This window comes from Symphalangus syndactylus, chromosome 14 (genome assembly GCF_028878055.3).
Source record: "Symphalangus syndactylus isolate Jambi chromosome 14, NHGRI_mSymSyn1-v2.1_pri, whole genome shotgun sequence".
NCBI classification, from domain to species: domain Eukaryota; kingdom Metazoa; phylum Chordata; class Mammalia; order Primates; family Hylobatidae; genus Symphalangus; species Symphalangus syndactylus.
In genome coordinates this window covers 15,581,889-15,601,291 of record NC_072436.2, presented here as the reverse complement: position 1 = coordinate 15,601,291, position 19,403 = coordinate 15,581,889, and the positions used below count along the sequence as shown (strand labels likewise).

Sequence of the window (19,403 nt, the reverse complement as noted above, 5' to 3'; positions counted from 1 at the left end):
GAAGGGGCATGGTCTGTGTGTCAGGGACAGCTTTGGGGCATCTGGAGACAGGTCAGTACAATGAGGATGGGAGGCAGAGGTGGGTGGAGCTGGCAGGAGCGATGGGATGCAGAAGGTTTGGGGATCAGCTTGCTCACAGGAAGCCACAGGGTCAGCTGAAGGGGGAGGCTGGAGTGGAAACCACCTTTTAGACCAGGAACTTGTGAAGAGGGAGGGAGAGGCTGGCAGCAGGAGGGTCTCAAATCTAAAGATCCACATGCATCAGACAGCTCGAAGTCTCTTTATTTTTGAGATGAAGTCTCTCTCTGTCACCTAGGCTAATGTGCAATGGCACGATCTTGGCTCACTGCAATCTCCGCCTCTCCGGTTCAAGCAGTTCTCCTGCCACAGCTTCCCAGGTAGTTGGGATTACAGGCGCCCACCACCACACCCAGCTAATTTCTTTTTTGTATTTTTAGTAGAGAGGGATTTTGCCATGTTGGCCAGGCTGGTCTCAAACTCTTGACCTCAAGTAATCCACCCGCCTTGCCTCCCAAAGTGCTAGAATTACAGGAGTGAGCCATCGCGCTAAACGGTAATGCATGCAGTCTATGCTGTGTGCACCTGTGGCCCCAGCTACTCAGGAGGCTGAGGCAGGAGGATCACTTGAGCCCAGGAGTTTGAGGCTGCAGTGAGCTTTGATTGCACCACTACACTCCAGCCTGAGCAACGTAGTGAGACCCTGTCTCTAAACAAATAAATATGGAACATTTTAAATATGAAATGAGATGTATGTTTATTATGAAAAAATTAAATATTGTAGATTAGTAAGAAGAAAATGGACGCCCCCTAGCACCCTTTGTGATATGGACAGGCTTTGTGTCCACACCCAGACCTCATCTTGACTTAGAATCCCCAGGTGTCAAGGAGAGATGAGGTGGAGATAATTGAATCATGGGGGTGGTTCCCGCATGCTGTTCTCAGTGATAGTGAGTGCATTCTCACAAGATCTGTTGGATTTTTAAGGGGCTCTTCCCCCTTTGCTCGGCACTTCTCTTTCCTGCCACCTTGTGAAGAAGGTGCCTTGCTTCCCCTTCCCCTCCTGTCATGATTGTAAGTTTCCTGAGGCCTCCCCAGCCATGCTGAACTATGAGTCAATTAAACCTCTTATAAATTACCCAGTCTTGGGCAGTTCATTATAGCAGTGAGAAAACGGACCAGTCACACCATTTATCTGTTGAGAGCTTCCCGTGGGTCAGGTGTTAGGCCTAGGGCTTGGGGCGCCATGGTGAGCAGGTCCCTCATGGTCCCTCTTCTTGCAAACTGTGGAGGTGTCCTGTTGGGGAGCAGGGCACGCCGAGGTGGCCATTCACAGTGCTGAGACTGGAGTGTGTGAGAGGAAGCCACACGGAATGGGATCTGCTGAAGCTATGTACCTGGAGAGCACAGCATGCACCTGGGGGGGCCAGTCTAGCTGGAGTGGCTCGTGGTGGACAGTGGGAGGCCATGGAAAGAGTTATGGAAAGTGAATTCTGGAATTTTCCTGCTGGAGGTGTCAGGAGGGGTAGTCTGGTGGCAGGAAGCTTTTGCAACAATCCAGGCATTGGATGCCAGTAGCCTGAGTCAGGAGAAGGCAGCAAGTTTTAGAGGAGTGAGTGGGGCTGAAATCCAGGTAGGAGAGGCAGTGGACAGGTGCTGACAGCCGGATGGGGTGGGCAGGGGAGGTCCCTGCTGTAGAAGACCCATCCTGGGCTGCAGTGTGGGGAACGGTTTGGAGTTGGGGAGCCCAGTGAGAAGCTGGTGGTGTTGGCAATCCAGGCCACATGTCAGTTCCCTGTGGCCTTGGGGACGAGGATGGTGTGCTGGGACTGAGAGCTTCGGAGGCCTGGCAGGCGTGCAGAGAGGAGCACAGGCTCAAGCTCCCCGTTTTGGGGAGCAGGGTTGGCACTGGTGCCAGAGTAGAGCCATGGGTCTGTGTGGGAGGACAGTGAGTCCAGGTGTCAGCACGCGAAGTTTGAAGATGGAGCAGGACAGACAGTTGCCAGGACTCAGGTCTGGAAGCTCAGGCAAGAGATACAGGCCAATAATGCCCTTTTCAGACTATCTGTGGAGAAAGCCTAAATTAACCCGGAAGTAGATGAGCCAAACCGTGTTTCAGAGGGAGAAAAGAAGGCGTTGAGCTAACCCGGAAGTAGATGAGCCAAGCTGTGGTTCAGAGGGAGAAGAGGGCGTTGAGCAACTCCAAGGATGGCCGCTCTAAAGAGGTCAAGGAGAAGGTCTCGGAGAGGTGGGAGAGTGATGTCCTGGTGCCAAGGGACAGTACTGGGATCCTCTGTCTGGAGAGCTGTGTGGACAGGCAGTCTGGCGAGGACTACACAGTGCTGGGGTGGGGCGGGTCAGAGCGCCGTGGGGAGCTGAGGGGGCATAGGAGCAGCAAGGGAACAGCGTTCCTTCAAGGAGCCGGCTGTGGAGGGGCCAGAGGGCATCTCTGAGGAACCCACTGCCCCTTGCTGCGGCCAGGCATTGCTTACTCAGCAGGCCGTGGGGTTTGTTGGCATCTGGCACTGTGAACAGCACTTGGTGGACCCTGTAACTCATTCCCAGAACTAGGATTACGTTGCCGAAGCTTACTGTGTACTGGAAGGGTGTGTGTGTCCTCCCACGTTTCCTCTGGGAACGTGGCAGGGTGGACACTTGCAGGTGGTGCTGCAGACCAGCCTTGCCCTTGCGCCCGTGACGCTGGCAAGGACCAGGCAGGCCCAGGACCCTGCTCTCTGTGCTTCTTTGACCACAGGGAGTCTCCTGTGTTTACTGACTGCTTTGTGAGTAGCCTCTGTGTGCACTTAAGTATTTGTAAAGTGATTCATCATTTTTGGCATTCATTTGTGAGGTCTTTGTATATTAACCCTTTGTCGTGTGTTGCAAACACACGCCAGGTTTTCATTCTTTGTCATTTATACAAAGAAGCTGAAATATTTTCTGATTTCAAAGATACCTTAACTCTTTTTCTTGTAATTTCTGCCTTTGTCATCGTACTTTGGAAGTACAGTTGTCCCTCAGTTGACACAGAGGATTGGTTCCAGGACCTCCATATATAGTCAAGTCCACATACACTCATGTGCCAGAGTGGACCCTTCCAGCCTGCTTATATGTAAAGTTAGACCTCCGTATACATGAGTTTCCCAGTCCTGGAATACTGTATTTTCAATCTGTGTTTGGTTGAGAAAAGTCTGCCTGTGGGTGGACTTGCTCAGTTCAAACCAGCGTTGTGCAACGGCCACCTGTGATTCTTTCCCCCAGAACTATGCATCTACCTACATACTCTTTCCGTGCTTTTAGGATTTAATTTTACTTTGAGATCCATAATCCATTTATGCATGATACTGGTACAGGTAGGAATCTAGCTTTTGTGCTTCTCTAGATGTTTGCCTGGTTGACCTAGTCCCACTGTTCATTGTAAACCAAGGTATCTGTGTCTCCTCATGTCTTACTTCTGGTCATCGTCCTCTGTGCCACTTACCTGCAATCTATTGTTTTGTTGTTACCAAACTGCTCTGTTTGCTATAGCCCCGTAACCCACTTTTGTATTTGTTGGGACAAGACCCAGCAGCACGCAGCTTTTTAAAATAAGCCTTTTCACTCATAGGAGATTGTGTTTGCTTCGAGCATTATTCAGGCCAGTTTATCAATTAATCAAGAAACTGCTATCGAGAGAAGAGATTCTGAATCACTTATTATAGCGTATTCCCAGTCTAAGAGAAAATTTTGCATCTTCCCTTGCAGTGGAGGTGGGAGGGTCTTACTCAGTGTGAGATGGCTGTTGGGGTCCGAGCCTCAACTTCAGGGTTTCCCAAAGGCAGGAGGGAGGCCTGCATGTGCCCTGGCCCTGCAGCAGCAGCACTGACTTGGGAGGCGGAGAGCCTGCGCACATGGTGTGGGGGGCCCAGTCTCTACACGGCTGTCCAGCTGTCCTTGCCAATTGCTTTAGGAGGTTCCCTCATCTTCGTAACCCTTCCTGTCTTGGGCAGCAGTAGTGCCTGTGACCAGTGTGGTTGTGAGGACGAAGTGCCTCTGTGCACACAGCTGGCCCCTGAGAAATGCCAGCTGCCAGTTCTGTGTGCATCCAGTCGTTGCACACAGACTGGACTGTTTTCTGAGTGGTGCTTTTAAGAAACCAAGTGTCATCCGGGCGCTGTGGCTCACGCCTGTAATCCCAGCACTTTGGGAGGCCGAGGCGGGTGGATCATGAGGTCAGGAGATCGAGACCATCCTGGCTAACACGGTGAAACCCCGTCTCTACTGAAAAACAGAAAAAAATTAGCCGAGCGTGATGGCGGGCACCTGTAGTCCCAGCTACTCGGGAGGCTGAGCCAGGAGAATGGTGTGAACCCGGGAGGCGGAGCTTGCAGTAAGCCGAGACTGCGCCACTGCACTCTAGCCTGGGCGACAGAGCGAGACTCCATCTCAAAAAAAAAAAAAGAAAAGAAACCGAGTGTCTGAAAGCTTTGTTTTTTCTTTTTTTTTTTTTTTTCGAGGCAGAGTCTCGCTCTGTCGCCCAGGCTGGAGTGCAGTGGCGCGATCTCAGCTCACTACAAGCTCCGCCTCCCGGGTTCATGCCATTCTCCTGCCTCAGCCTCTCCAAGTAGCTTGGTCTACAGGCGCCCGCCACCACACCCGGCTAATTTTTTTTGTATTTTTAGTAGAGACGGGGTTTCACCGTGGTCTCGATCTCCTTACCTCGTGATCCGCCCGCCTCGGCCTCCCAAAGTGCTGGGATTACAAGCGTGAGCCACCACGCCCGGCCCGAAAGCTTTGTTTTTTCTGAGTTATCCTGTGGCGGCTCAGATCCTGGTGTCATTTGTGCCCCTTCTTGCCAATTCTTAGAAAAGCAACACATTCAGGATTTCATTTACCTTTTCTAAAGCAGGGTTGATGCCATTCAATCAATGGAATTCACTGTTGTCCTGGCACAAAGCCCACATGCTTTTGTGTTTGTGTGTGTGTGTGTTTTTGTTTGTTTGTTTTGAGACAGTCTTGTAGAGATGGAGTTTTGCCATCTTGTCCAGTCTGGTCTCAAACAACTGACCTCAAGCCATCTGCCTCCCAAAGCGCTGGGATTAAGGCATGAGCCACTGTGCCCTGGGCATCCCCAATGCTTTTGAGCTAACAAAGACATCGATCCCTGGATTTCTCTTGGTGTCAAGACCTTGGCGCCACTGCTTCCAGAAGTGGCCTGTGGCGGGTGGCGAGGCGTTGGGGCCACAACCTCCGACCTCCTGGTGCCTCGCTCCAGGTGGAGATAAAGCTGCTGACACTTTGACGGCTGCCAAACTTAGAATTAAGACATCCTCCTCCCAGTGCATTCCAACTGACATTTGCTAAGGCCCATAAAAAGTAATTGCCTTTTAAAATGGTGTGTAGGCCTAGGGATTGGCTGGCGAAAACATCTGAGTGAAGGCTTGGGGGAGAGGTAGAAGTGACCTGTTTCCCCAGGGAGGAAAGGGGGATACAACACCTTTATTTTCTTGGGGACTGGAAAAGGTGCAGTTGGGTAGTTAAGTTTGAAAGAGAATAGCATGACACAAAAAAGAGAGAGGGGCATTTCACAAGAAAAATCCCTAGAGGGAGAGATTAAAGTGAACAGGTGCTGGAAAAATGTTTCTGCGTATTAGAGCTTAATTAGATTTGAAGATGAATTCCAGATGGGCTAATTATGTGTGAGTTGTTGCAGGTTATTTCTTGTAAGGGCAAGCGTGTATTTTTAGAAATGGTGATTTAGTTTGATTGGATTTGATTTTTGCCTCCTACCAAATCTCCATTGAGAAACCACCTCTTCTGGGGCCCCAGGACCCCATGCAGTAGGCCCCATGTCTTTAGTGCCCCCATCACAGCCAGCAGAGCACAGAATGCGGAAGCCCGTCCTGACTGGCAGCCACTCGTCACGTGGAAGGAGGACACACGACCCTCACCCAAGTCAGTGGAAAGTCATTTCAGTGTCCGAGGAAGGCAAACAGAGCAGAGCTGTGTATTTGCAGGAATGTAGCCTTTGATGGGGCGGGGAGCAATACGTGAAATGGAAATAGAGTCCGGGTTCGTTCTGCTGCCCTCCTGGAAACATTGGTGGGATCTGTTTGGACCATTTTCTCTTGTTGGCAGCTCTCTAGCTGTGAGTAGAGAAAAGGTGTGAGGGTATGGAGAACTGAGACACATTTCAGGCCAGAAATTGAATTTAAAAATTTTTTATTGTTTAAGACGAGTCAAGTATAGTAGTGAGGAAGGGGGAGAGAGTAGAACAAGAAGTTGGATCTGTAACTGACCATTAACAATCAACTGAGGTAACTCACCACCTTCGGACCAGCCAGAAATTTAATTTTCAAGCAAGGAACAGGGCCAAGGGCCAAATGGGGCCTGGGGCTTCTCATTAGGATAATGGACTTGGTTTGACTTGGGAACAGCTTGTGATGATTGTCTCAGAAGACAGCGGGGCTCCCTGACGTCCCCAGGAAGGTGTGGCTGTGCTGGGGGTGGCCTCCCATCACCCTGCACACCTCAGGGAGATTTGCTTGGCAATCATTTTGGGTCTGAGAGCTCCAATAAACATAAACTTTTATGTAAGGCCCTATAATTGGAAATTATGGATGTATAATTTATGTATGACTTAATGAATGATTTATATAATGTTAAGTGATGATTTAGATAGAAAATATGACCCCCTCTTGCAGAATCTTTAATGAAAAGCTTTGGTTCTTATGAATTTATTTCTGGAGCTCTGTTTGAACTCAGCATGTTTGACATAAATCAGATCTAATTGTCATTTTATGATTAATGAACATATGCTGGCCATTTTTCCCCATAATTAAACTTTATGTTCCGTGCATCTGACAAAGCAAAACAAGTTGAGACTTTGACAGATTGGTGTGGGGTTCCTGTGTCTTTGTGTTTGTGTGTGTGCTCATTTGTGCATGCCTTTATTTTATTAATGTCCAAGTACTCAGTTTCTGGAAGGTCGGGTTTTCAGAGGTGTGAGTAAGATTCTAAGAGTTAGCATTCAGACTGTGAGGCTTCATGTGCTTTTGGAGGATAGACAGGGCACGGGTCCAGCCTGAGGGGAACGCGGACCCTTCTGCCTGTTGTAGATCGCGCCTGAGTGCCAGGCCAAGCGCCATGGGTGGAGGGGAGGCATTTGATGTGCTCTCCCAGTGGGGAGTCCCAGTGCCCGAGAGCACGACTGCTTTCTCAGGCTGTGGTTATAACGAGCTCCAAGAAATGGTGGAAGGTGGTTTCACTGCAAAAATATGCACGTTTTCCTTTCTGCTATCCATACACTTCAATAAGATTTGAAGTAATTTAAAAAGTGAAGGCCGGGCGCGGTGGCTCACGCCTGTAATCCCAGCACTTTGGGGGGCTGAGGCAGGCGGATCACGAGGTCAGGAGATCGAGACCATCCTGGCAAACACAGTGAAACCCCATCTCTACTAAAAAATACAAAAAAAAATTAGCCGGGCGTGGTGGCGGGCACTTGTAGTCCCAGCTACTTGGGAGGCTGAGGCAGGAGAATGGCGTGAACCTGGGAGGCGGAGCTTGCAGTGAGCGGAGATCACGCCACTGCACTCCAGACTGGGCGACAAGGCAAGACTCGGTCTCAAAAAATAAATAAATAAATTAATTAGTTAATTAAATAAAAGGTGAGACAAGCATGTGAAAGGAAAATCATTACCACTGATCGTCTTTGCTCACCACTGTTCCCCTCTGACTATTGCAGGACGTAGACAAGTTTGGCAACGAGATCACCCAGCTGGCCCGGCCCCTGCCTGTGGAGTATCTCATCATAGACGTAAGTGCCCCCCATGCACAGCTTGGGCAGGTGGACCCATCGGGCGCTTTGTACATGGGACTGCTGGGTGGTGGCTGCTCAAGGGAGGATGCTGCAATTTAAGGCACCCTCTGCCTTATGCAGTGCCCACCCCAGAACAGGCACCCAGGAGGTGGTTGTAGAATCAGTGAGCGTGTGGTGTTGCTGAAATGCTCACAGTTTTAAGGGCTTTTTGTTTTAGTTTCAGGTTTTTATTTCCTTGACATCAACCTAGGGGTTAACTGTCCCCATACTGAGGTACAAAGGACCACCCACCCCAGGCTAGGCAGCCTCTGGAAGGCAGCGAACCCCCATTGCTCGGGTCTCCAGTCACCGGAGCATCAAGCAGTCTTGTCCAGATGTGCTGTGCTTGGTGTGTGGCTGTCAGCTGTCCTGCACGTGCAGGTGCTTGCCCTAGCCTCAGCACAGCTGCCATAGCCCACAGTGTGTCTGGGTCACTCCGTCCAGGGTGGTCCCCAGGGGACACACCTGTGACTCAGTGTTCTTGAGTGAGGGCTCAGCGTGGTTTACTGGGTGAAACTCCAGGAGCCACAGAGGCCTCTGGCTCTTCCGCATCTTCCCTGTGTCTCAGCTCCTTTTTGGAGGCATTTTATGGTCATGGAGACATGGCTGTACCATTGGCCACAGGGCAGCAAGGATGGCAGGATGAGCCTTTGCAGAAGCCAGTGCATCAGCCCCACCAGAGCTCTGTCCAAAGTGGACGGGAGGCGGCTCATTTCCTATGCCGCTGCCATGCCAGGATCTATTCAGGCTGCATTTGAACTCGGATGGGCATGTGATTCAGGCAGTAAAATATCATTGCATTCGGAGCAGCAGGTCCCCACGAGCCAAGCCCATCGATGCACCATTCCAACTGACAGTTCCCGAGAACATATTTATTACCTAGGCCGTGAAGGCATCTGGTTTTTAGACTACCTAGGGTGTAATTAAGATGAAAACAGATTGATGGAGCATACACCCAGGAGGAGCCGGCATGATTTAAAACCAGCTTTCTCAGGTCTTCTACCCGAGCAGTCTCCCCACCCCTTTCCTCTTCTTTTATAAAGGAAGTTAAGTTTTTGCCCTAGTGCCGTTTTTCAGAAGTACTTGTTTGTGGGAGAGCATTCTGCTCTGTGATGCCAAGCTCCTTGACCCTGTGGAAGTGAGGCATGGGGAGTCTTTGAGTGCAGGTGCCCAGAGAGGTGTGTCAAGCTCCATGCCCAGTCCTGGGCCACAGGCGCTGGCCTTGGCCAAGGTTCTTAAACCTTGGGATGGGATGGCTGGGGAGGCAGGAAAAGGCACCAGCCAGTGTTACTGGGGTTTCTTTGTGGGTTCTGGGGGCATCGTCTGGCTGATAGACGATGGGTAGGGTAGGGAAATGGCTTCAGTGTAAGATGGGAGCTGATGCCCTGCCTTGGGACATCTGGGATGGGCTGTATGGACTTCGGTTCTGTTCCCCTCCAAGGGCCAGTTACAAGGCCAGCAAGACCCCCTGTCGGTCCCACTAGCTCGCTCACTAGCACGTGTTCTGGGAGTGCTGCCCTCTCCATTTCTAGGCCTTCCCAAAGGACACACCTGAGTGGGCCAGGCTTTTGTCTCTGCAGGAGGTCAGTACCTCCCCTGTCTTCAGCTGGGACCCAGCACTGTGTGTACCAACACTGTGTGTACCAGCCCTGTGCCGGGCACCCAGGAGGCGAGTACTCCGATCATCTTCATCCTGAGGAAGAGTAAAGTGAGGCCCAGGATCCCTAACTGACAAGGCCGTGTAGCCGACACGTAGCACTGCGAGTCTTCATGACCCGCCCCGCCGCTTGCCCGTGAAGGGCCAGCTCAGGCCAGAGATGCTGCCGGTGGCTCAGCTGTCTTTCCAGAGCAGCTGGCGTTGGCACAGCAAATCCTGGGCCAGCCCGCTCAACAACTCATTGCCTTTGCTGATGCAGAAAACAGACCAGAACCACACTCATTCTTTAGAAATAGTCCCAAAGGAACCAGAATAGTTCCCCTAAATCTGGAAGAGGTGTGACCTCTGCTGCTGCTGTTGTGTTGCAGAGAAAAGCAGTATCAACTCAACTTGGTGCTTCTTTGGGTAGGGGTGTCTGTCATGAAGAATAAAAGTTGTATTTCTATTGATTCTTGCACATTTACCACTGTCCCTGTAGCATCTATTGACTATATGTTAGGTGCAAAGTGCCCTGGAGTGGCTCCCAGCATTCAGAAGGGGCTTAGCAAGCTGCTGGAGGGTGCTTTGTTTCTTGAAAGCTGGCTGATTCCTCATGTGCCCTCCAAATCCAATGACATGAATTTCTCTTGAGCAAAGTCAGCTCCTGAGACGGCCTCCTGGCCCCTTCCGTTCCTTTCTTGTCACCTGAACAAGGGGTCACACCAGCCTTTAGTTCCTCCATAGCAGAGGGAGAGAACCTGTGTGACTCTGAAGGGAAGCTGTGCCGTGAGGGGAGTCCCAGTGCCCTTTTTGTCCGATGTCGAGGCCGGTGCACAGGCCAGAGGCTGCCCGGATATGGTGTAGTTTGCCTCCAAGATGGCGGAGTTTCCAAGTGTTCGTTTAGAGATGACACTAATAGATAACGGTTCCCTTTGATGGAGAGCTTGTAGAACATTCTCAGAATTGCAGGAGTCATTAATTCGGGCTCTGGGAGATGCTCTGGGCTGGCTGGGAGTCGGCCACACCATTTTCAGCCTCATTTATCATGGGTTTGTGTTTTTCTTCATTAGATCACAACAACTTTCCCCAAGGATCCAGTTTACACTTTTTCTATTTCGCAAAATCCATTTCCTATTGAAAACCGGGATGTATTGGGTGAGACACAGGTGAGCTCTTTGTCTTTAGAAACAATTTAAGGTAACTGCTGATTGTTTATCTAGTGTCAGTATTGTTTTTCCAGAAAACATCAAGCTTTCAAACACTCCCGATTCATTCTTGTGACAGGCCAGCTAGGGCCTACTGTGGGGCACTGTTGGTCACGTGGATGCCCTTCCCATGGCTGGGTGATGAATGGCCACAAAGACTAATCCCCTGACGTCCTCAGACTGGCCACATCTTCAGTGGACCTCGTAATTTTCCCAAATGTGTTGCTTTATGTCTTCTGCCAGCAGCCTCGTCACTATTGGTTTGGCCTGGCCCCTGCCTGGTCGCCTGCTGCCCTTCTCAGGCACCTTGGGGCTGTGTGGCCCCTCTCGGCATGGCCTCGGCTTTCCCGTGTGTAGTGTTGATCTGCTGCTTGGCGTGGCTCCCGTGTTGGCCTCTGCTCTCACTGGCAGATCGGGCCAGGTCCTTCTGCATACTGTGTAGACAGGCTGTGTACACATGATTGTTCTTAAATCATAACTTGCTAACAGACATTTCAGAAGGTGGTCAAAGAATGTCTGTAATGAGGTTTTCTTCAGTGGCTGACAAAGCTTCTTCTATGCTTTGATCCCCACAGTGCCCATCTGCCCAGGGGACTTGGGGTGCTCATAGAGGTGCATAGCCAGTTATTGGGGTACACTCTTGAAGCTCTCTGTTTGGGTCTGCTGAAGATGTCTGTGCTGCATCATGGCTGCCCTGCACATTCCTCCCTCTTGCCGCCCTAGATGGAGAATACAGCTCTACAGGAAAAGCCAGACATGTCTCCCTGCCCTGAAGGGGGCCCCAGGCCCCTCCCACAGCCCACTCTCCACCTGGGGGCCAGGGCACGTTTCCATCTGTTTGTTTCTCTGTCTGAGTCAGCTTTTTTTTTTTTTTTTTTTTGGAGACAGAGTCTCACTCTATCACCCAGGCTGGAGTGCAATGGTGCGATCTTGGCTCACTACAACCTCCACCTCCTGGGTTCAAGCGATTCTTCTGCTTCAGCCTCCCGAGTAGCTGGGATTATAGCTGTGCACCACCATGCCTGGCTAATTTTTTTTGTATTTTTAGTAGAGACGGGGTATCACCATGTTGGCCAGACTGGTCTCGAACTCCTGACCACCTGCCTGCCTCGGCCTCCCAAAGTGCTGGAATTACAGTGTTAGCCTCCACACCTGGCCAGTCTGAGTCAGCTTTATAAGCATGTCTTCTTGCACATCTGGGTAGTCAGGTGTGCTGAGAGCATCTTCTTGGGAGAAGAGGGTGAGCTTGCTTTGCAGCTGCCTGCTCCTCTTTCTTGGACACTGTTCGTGGTTGCAGAGGCAGAGGGAGAGGTGTCTCTCAGCATTCAGTGTATTGAGTTGCGTCTTAGTAGGAAACTGTTTCGGGGTCTGGCGCTGGGGAACTGTATGGAACATTCATGTTTATTCCCGTTCCTCTAGGACTTCCATAGCTTGGCCACCTATTTGTCCCAGAATACCTCATCTGTGTTCTTGGATACCATCTCAGATTTCCACCTCTTGCTGTTCCTGGTCACCAATGAAGTTATGCCTCTGCAGGTGCGTGTCCAAGTGTGGTGTCCGCCTGAGCAAGTGGGCTTTGCCCGCAAAGAGACGCCTGTGTCTTGCTTTCTTTTCCTCCCAGACCAGAGCGTGATTGGGAAACTGGGTCAAAGCTCGGGGTCACAGGTTGTCCCCCTCATTTGTCCTGTGGGCAGAGTGTAGGCAGCAGCTTTTCACAAGAAGCTTGTTGATAGAAAGATGAATTTTTTCACCTTTAGCATTTTCATTGAGTGTCTGCACCTCTGTGAGGAAGTATGGTTTCATCTGTTACAAACGAATGGGAAGCAGAGGTGATTTAGCTCTGCCTCCAGCATTAGAGTTAGACAGTTTAAAAAATTCCTGTTCTAACAGTTCAGAGTCACAGCCTCTGCTTTTTACTCATATCTCCCCTCCTCCCAAATCAACTCTGGTTTTATTGCCTTGGCCCAGAAGGCTTGGCCAGCTTCCAGACCCCAAGCTCACAGCTGCACAGTTGGCATTTTTAAGAGACACCGTGGGGGGAGAAGAGGGCGAGTGCTTTGCAGAAGCGGCTGCTCTGGGTAGTGGGGGCCAGTGAGCAGCAGTCCCCAGGAGGTTCTTGCCGTGTGTGGGGGTCCGACTTTGGCTTTTTCTTCACTGTTCAAGCCGACAGGAAATGACAAAGAGAAAGGAGCAAATTCTTTCTGAGCTGCTCTGCCACTGACTCAGAACCTTTCCCTGAAGGAGACAGAATAGAGAGACTCCTCCCCCCCCCCCCCCCCCCCCCGTCTTTAGAATAGAGAGGCTCCTCCTCCCACGGCCTTTAGAATAGAGAGGCTCCTCCCCCCGGCCTTTCTCTGTCAGGAAGCCGATAGCTGTTCTTGTATCCTGCTAGTTTATTTTGTGTCTGTATTTTGTCTCAAAACCACTCACTCGGGTGTTTGACATCAGGCAGCCTGTGCCTCTTCCCTGCCTGTGCCTTCCCTAGTCAGCCCAGAGAACTGCACCTCCTGCTCCGAGGTTCAGCTGCTGCCCATCTGTCTGGACAGGTGGTGAGAGGTGAGGCTCCCTCTACACCAGAGCCACCTTGCTAGTGTACTGCACTATTTTTGCAGTCATCTGTTGGAAGACATTGTCTGGAGGTACTGAGAGCTCCTGAAAGCTTTATCTGTTTCTCATATGAATTATTTTTTTAAGACGAGTCTCGCTGTGTTGCCCAGACCAGAGTGCATTGGCGCAATCTTGGCTCACTGCAACCTCTGCCTTCTGGGTTCAAGCGATTCTCCTGCGTCAGCCTCCCGAGTAGCTGGGATTACAGGTGCCCGCAACCACGCCTGTCTAATTGTTGTATTTTTAGTAGAGACGGAGTTTCACCATGTTTGCCAGACTGGTCTCAAACTCCTGACCTCGTGATCCGTCCGCCTCTGCCTCCGGAAGTGTTGGGATTACAGGCGTGAGCCACTGCACCCATCCTTAATGCATTAATCCCCTGCAGTTTGACTCGGAAGGCTGGGATAGAGAGTGCCTTTTTCCAGACACAATGGAGAGGAGAAAGAGGCAGGGGGATGAAATGTGAGGGAGGAGGACACGTCTCACAGCCAGGGCTTCCACCCCTCCATCCCAGCCTCCAGGACAAGAGGCATGAGCTCCTATCCTCCGGGCTGTTGAGCACCGTCAGCACAAGGCAGAGGCACAGATGCCCACTTGGGCCTATTTGGGAAGAATTTAAATTCTAGTTCAATTTAGCACTTGGCGTTTATAGATGTAAGTTGTGGCAGTTTGCATTTTATAGTGATAGCCTGTAAGATTTTTAAAATGTCCTCAGAAATACGTCTTGGTGTCGGGGAAAAAGAAACCTGTTCCAGCAGGAAGCTGCTCACCTTAGGCACAGCAAAGTGGAACCTTCCTTTTGGCTTCTTGTAGGATAGCATCAGCTTGTTGCTGGAGGCCGTGCGGACCAGAAACGAGGAGCTCGCCCAGACATGGAAGAGGTCTGAGCAGTGGGCCACCATCGAGCAGCTGTGCAGTGAGTACCCCCACCCCTGCCCTGGCACCCCATGGCTGGGGCTGGAGAGCAGCCCACTCCGCACAGCTCCCCACTGCCTGTGGTGCCCCGGATTCCGTACCCAGCTGCATCCTGGCAGGTGCCATGGGCAATGAGATGAGTAGAGACTCGACCTCCCTACCAGGCATGTGGCAGTTTCCAGTGATGTAACCTACGTTATCCAGGCCATACGTCTTAGGTACACAGCCCTGTAAATTTTATAAATGTATACATCAGAGATACTAATCTCCAGGCATCCTAGGAGCACTTTGAACATCATTGCCTTAAGAGAGTCAGAAACTTTATGGAATTGCTGGAAGCGTGGGATCTTTTGGTCTCCTTGAGAATTTCCGTTTAGTGCTTAAAGCTGTAAGGAGGAGAAGCCTACAGCATCCATGTTCTTGCTGGTGGACACTACAGAATGGACTGCAGGCATTGCGTGTCTTCCGGAGCCTCAGTCACCAAGTCCTGAACGATTCCCCACCCGTGAGAACCTCCTGTCAGCATTGCTGCAGGGACTCCTCACGCACCGTGGTGCCCTGTGCAACCCAAGTGCCTGCCCTGAGTCCATCCAGCTAAGAACACCAAAGTGCCCGAGAGCTACAGCCTTGGACCAACACTAGAATCCTTCTATTAACACAGCCTTCAAAGTACATATCAAACACTTTTATACCATTTTCTTTTTTTTTTTTTTGAGATGGAGTTTGGCTCTCGTTGCCCAGCCTGGAGTGCAGTGGCGCGATCTTGCCTCACTGCAACCTCCACCTCCTGGGTTCAAGCGATTCTCCTGCCTCAGCCTCCCAAGCAGCTGGGACTACAGGCATACACCACCACGCCTGGCTAATTTTTGTATTCTTAGTAGAGACAGGGTTTCACCATGTTAGCCAGGCTGTTCTCGAACTCCTGACCTTGTGATCCGCTTGCCTCTGCCTCCCCAAAGTGCTGGGATTACAGGTGTGAGCCACCTCGCCCAGCCGAGGTTTTCTTTTCATACAATTCTTTGTTTATTATTTTTATTTTTGCAGAGACAGGGTCTCACTCTATTGCCCAGGCTAGAGTGCAGTGGCACAATCATAACTCACTGCAGCCTCAAACTCCAGGCTCAGGTGATCTTTCTGCTTCAGCCTACTGAGTAACTGGGACCACAGGCTCGCAACACCACACCTAGCTAATTCTTGGGGCTTTGTTTTTTTTTTGTTTGTTTTTTAAAAATAATTTTAACTTTTATTTTAGATTCACAGGGTACATGTGTAGGTTTGTCACCTGGGTATATTGCCTGATGCTGAGGTTTGGGGTATGATTGATTCCATCACCCGGGTACTAAACATAGTACCTAATAGTTTTTCAGCCCACCCCCCCTTTTTGTTTTGTTTGTTTTTTGAGCTGGAGCCTCACTCTGTCTCCCAGGCTCTGGAGTGCAGTGGCGCAGTCTTGGCTCACTGCAAACTCTGCCTCCTGGGTTGAAGCAATTCCCCTCCCTCAGCCTCCCGAGTAGCTGGGATTACAGATGTGTACCACCACACCTGGTGTTGCCATCTTTATGTACATGAGTACCCATGTTTAGCTCCCACTTATAAATGAAAACATGTAGTATTTGGTTTGCTGTTCCTGCATTAATTTGCTTAGAATAATGGCCTTCAACTGCATCCATGTTGCTGCAAAGGACATGATTTCATTCCTTTTTATGGCTGCAAAATTTTTTAATATTTTTGTATCAATGAGGTCTCACTGTGTTGCCCAGACTGGTCTCAAACTTTGGCTTCAAGCATTCCTTGCACCTCAGCCTCCCAAAGCCCTGAGATTATACCTGGGAGCCACTGCACCCAGCCCTTTGATGCAGTTATAACAATGACACCAGTCTTTTTTTTCTTTTTCTTTTTTGTTTCCCTTTCAGAGACAGGGTTTCACTCTGTTGCCTAGGCTGGAGTGGCTGGAGTGCAGTGGAGTGATCATAGTGATCATAGCTCACTGCAGCCTTCCTGGGCTCAAGCGATCCTCCTGCTTCAGCTTTCTGAGTACCTAGGAGTATAAACATGAGCCACTACACCCAACTAATGTTTATGGTTGGTTTTTTTTTTTTTTTTAGAGATGGGGTTGGCCAGGCGCGGTGGCTCACACCTGTAATCCGAGCATTTTGGGAGGCTGAGGCAAGTGGATCACGAAGTCAAAGGATTGAGACCATCCTGGCCAACATGGTGAAACCCCATTTCTATTAAAAATACAAAAATTAGCTGGGCATGGTGGTGAGCGCCTGTAATCCCAGCTACTCGGGAGGCTGAGGCAGGAGAATCACTTGACCCAGGAAGTGTAGGTTGCAGTGAGCTGAGATCGTGCCACTGTACTCCAGCCTGGGCAACAGAGCGAGACTCCATCTCAAAAAAAAAAAAGATGTGGTCTTGCCATGTTGCCCAGGCTAGTCTCAAACTCCTAGGCTCAAGTGATCTTTCTGCCTTGGCTCCCAAAGTGCTGAGATTACAGCTGTGAGCCACCGCACCTGACCTTTTTTTTTTTCTCCTTTTTTTTTGAGACAGGGTCTCACTCACTCTGTCACCCAGGCGGAAGTGCAGTGGCACTTGAGGTCAGTCTCACCTTGACCTCCCCAGGCTCAAACAATCCTCCGGCCTCAGCCTCCTGAGCAGCTGGGACTACAAGCATGTGCCACCATCCCTGGCTGATTTTTTAAGTTTGTTGTAGAGATTAGGTCTCACTATGTTGCCCAGGCTGGTCTTGAACTCTTGGGCTCCAGCGATCTTCCCGCCTCAGTGCTGAGATTGCAGGGGTAAGCCACCATGTCCAGCCAACTCTTTAATAACAGGCAGTTCTGACTGGTGTAAGATGGTATCACACTGTGGTTTTAATTTGCATCTCTGATGATTAGTGATGTTGGGCATTTTTTCATGGGTTTTTTGTTTGTTTTGAGACAGAGTCTTGTTCTGTTGCCCAGGCTGGAGTGCAGTAGTGTGATCTCAGCTCACTGCAGCCTCCATTTCCTGGGTTCAAGCCATTCTCCTGCCTCAGCCTCCTAAGTAGCTGGAATTACAGGTGGCCGCCACCACACCCAGCTACTTTTTTTAGTTTTAGTAGAGACAGGGTTTCTCCATGTTGGCCAGGCTGGTCACAAACTCCTGACCTCAAGTGATCCACCCACCTCGGCTTCCCAAAGTGCTGGGATTATAGGCGTGAGCCACTGCGCCCGGCCCTCATGGGTTGTTTTGTTTTGTTTTGTTTTGAGACGGAATCTCACCCTGTCACCCAGGCTGCAGTGCAATGGCATGATCTCTGCTTACTGCAACCTCCACCTCCTGGGTTCAAGCGATTCTCCTCCCTCAGCCTCCCGAATGGCGGGGATTACAGGCTCCTGTCACCACGCCTGGCTAATTTCTTTTTATTTTTAGTAGAGATAGGGTTTCACCATGTTGGTCAGGCTGGTCTCAAACTCCTGACCTCAGGTGATCCACCCGCCTCGGCCTCTCAAAGTGCTGGGATTACAGACGTGTATACACAAGACACAAAGATCAACTCAGGATGGGTCATAGGCCTAATGGTAAAAGGTAAAACTATGAAGCAGGCTGGGCACGATGTCTCATAGCTATAATCCTAACACTCTAGGAGGCCAAAGCTGGAGGACACTGTAGCCCAGAAGTTCGAGACCAGCCTACACAGCATAGTGAAGCCCCGTCTGTACAAAAAAACAATATAAAAAAAAAAGAATTAGCTGGGCATGGTGAGTGGTCCATGCCTATAATCCCAGCTTCTGGGGAGGCTGAAATGGGAGGATCCTATGAGTCAGGAGGTCGAGGTCACAGTGAGCCATGATTGTACCACTCCAGTCTGAATGACAGAGCGATACTCTGTCTTAAAAAAATAAAAACTGTAAAACAGTTATTAAGTTGAATCTCTTCAGGGCCTTGGGGTACACAAAGATTCTTTTAGGCAGGATGCAGGACCTTGGGGTAGAACACAGAAAAACACTGGCATAAAAATAGGTAAATTGATAAATTTATCCAAACAAAACACTTGTGCTCATCAGAGGGCTGTTAGAAACATGAAAAGGCACCAATGGGGGACGCAGTATTAGCAGTACATTCACACATGACTTCTATCTGAAACTTAAAAAGAACTCTGCCTGTTGATAATCAAACAGAAATAGCATAAGAAGAAGCTGGGCGGAGGGTGAAACGTTTCACAAAAGGAAATGCAGGTCGGGTGCGGTAGCTCACACCTGTAATCCCAGCACTTTGGGAGGCTGAGGCGGGTGGATCATTTGAGGTCAGGAGTTCGAGACCAGCCAGGCCAACATGGTGAAAACCCATCTCTACTAAAAATAAAAAAAATCAGCCAGGTGTGGTGGCACGTGCCTGTAATCCAAGCTACTTGGGAGGCTGAGGCAGGAGAATCGCTTGAACCCAGGAGGCAGAGGTTGCAGTGAGCCGAGATTGCGCCACTGCACTCCAGCCTCGGCAATAACAACAAAAAAAGGAGATGCAGGAACAGTCACAATCATTAGTCATCAGGGAAATGCAAATTAAAACATGAGAAACCATTACACATTCATCAGTGTGGCTGAGATGAAAAAAAGGCGACCATATCAAGTGTGAGTGAAGATGTGAAGCAGCTGGAACCCTCGCACCTTGCGAGTGGGAGGCAAAACCGTGCCACCCTCGTGAGAACTGTGTCTCAGGGTCTTAGAAAGTTCAGCACACAATTCATTACCCTGTGGGCCGGCAGACTGATTCCTAGGTGGGTTTTTTTTGTTTTGTTTTGTTTTGAGATGGAGTTTTGCTCTGTTGCCCAGGCTGGAGTGTAGTGGCGCGATTTCGGCTTACTGCAACCTCGGCTCACTGCAACCTCCGCCTCCTGGGTTCAGGCCATTCTCTTTCCTCAGCCTTCCGAGTAGCTGGGATTACAGGTGCGTGCCACCATCCCCAGCTAATTTTTGCATTTTTAGTAGAGATGGGGTTTCATCATGTTAGCCAGGATGGTCTCCATCTCTTGAATTTGTGATCTGCTCACCTCAGCCTCTGAAAGTGCTGGGATTACAGGCGTGAGCCACCGCGCCCGGCCTGTTTTTTGTTTTTGAGATGGAGTCTTGCTGTGTTGCCCGGGCTGGAGTGAAGTGGCAGGGTCTTGGCTCACTGCAGCCTTCCCCTCCCAGGTTCATGGGAT

The 19,403-nt window shown here is 50.2% G+C and overlaps 1 protein-coding gene across 2 annotated transcripts in view; it reads left to right on the top strand.

Annotated features, from left to right (window-relative positions):
* The window catches only part of NPLOC4 (NPL4 homolog, ubiquitin recognition factor), a 76,688-nt gene that overhangs the window by 53,824 nt on the left and 3,461 nt on the right, over nt 1-19,403 (top strand). For both annotated transcript variants that reach the window (XM_055241448.2, XM_055241447.2), the window contains exons 13-16: nt 7,742-7,813; nt 10,562-10,657; nt 12,116-12,232; nt 14,117-14,219. In XM_055241448.2, coding sequence (XP_055097423.1) covers nt 7,742-7,813; nt 10,562-10,657; nt 12,116-12,232; nt 14,117-14,219 — 388 coding nt within the window. The remainder of the gene's footprint in view (nt 1-7,741; nt 7,814-10,561; nt 10,658-12,115; nt 12,233-14,116; nt 14,220-19,403) is intronic.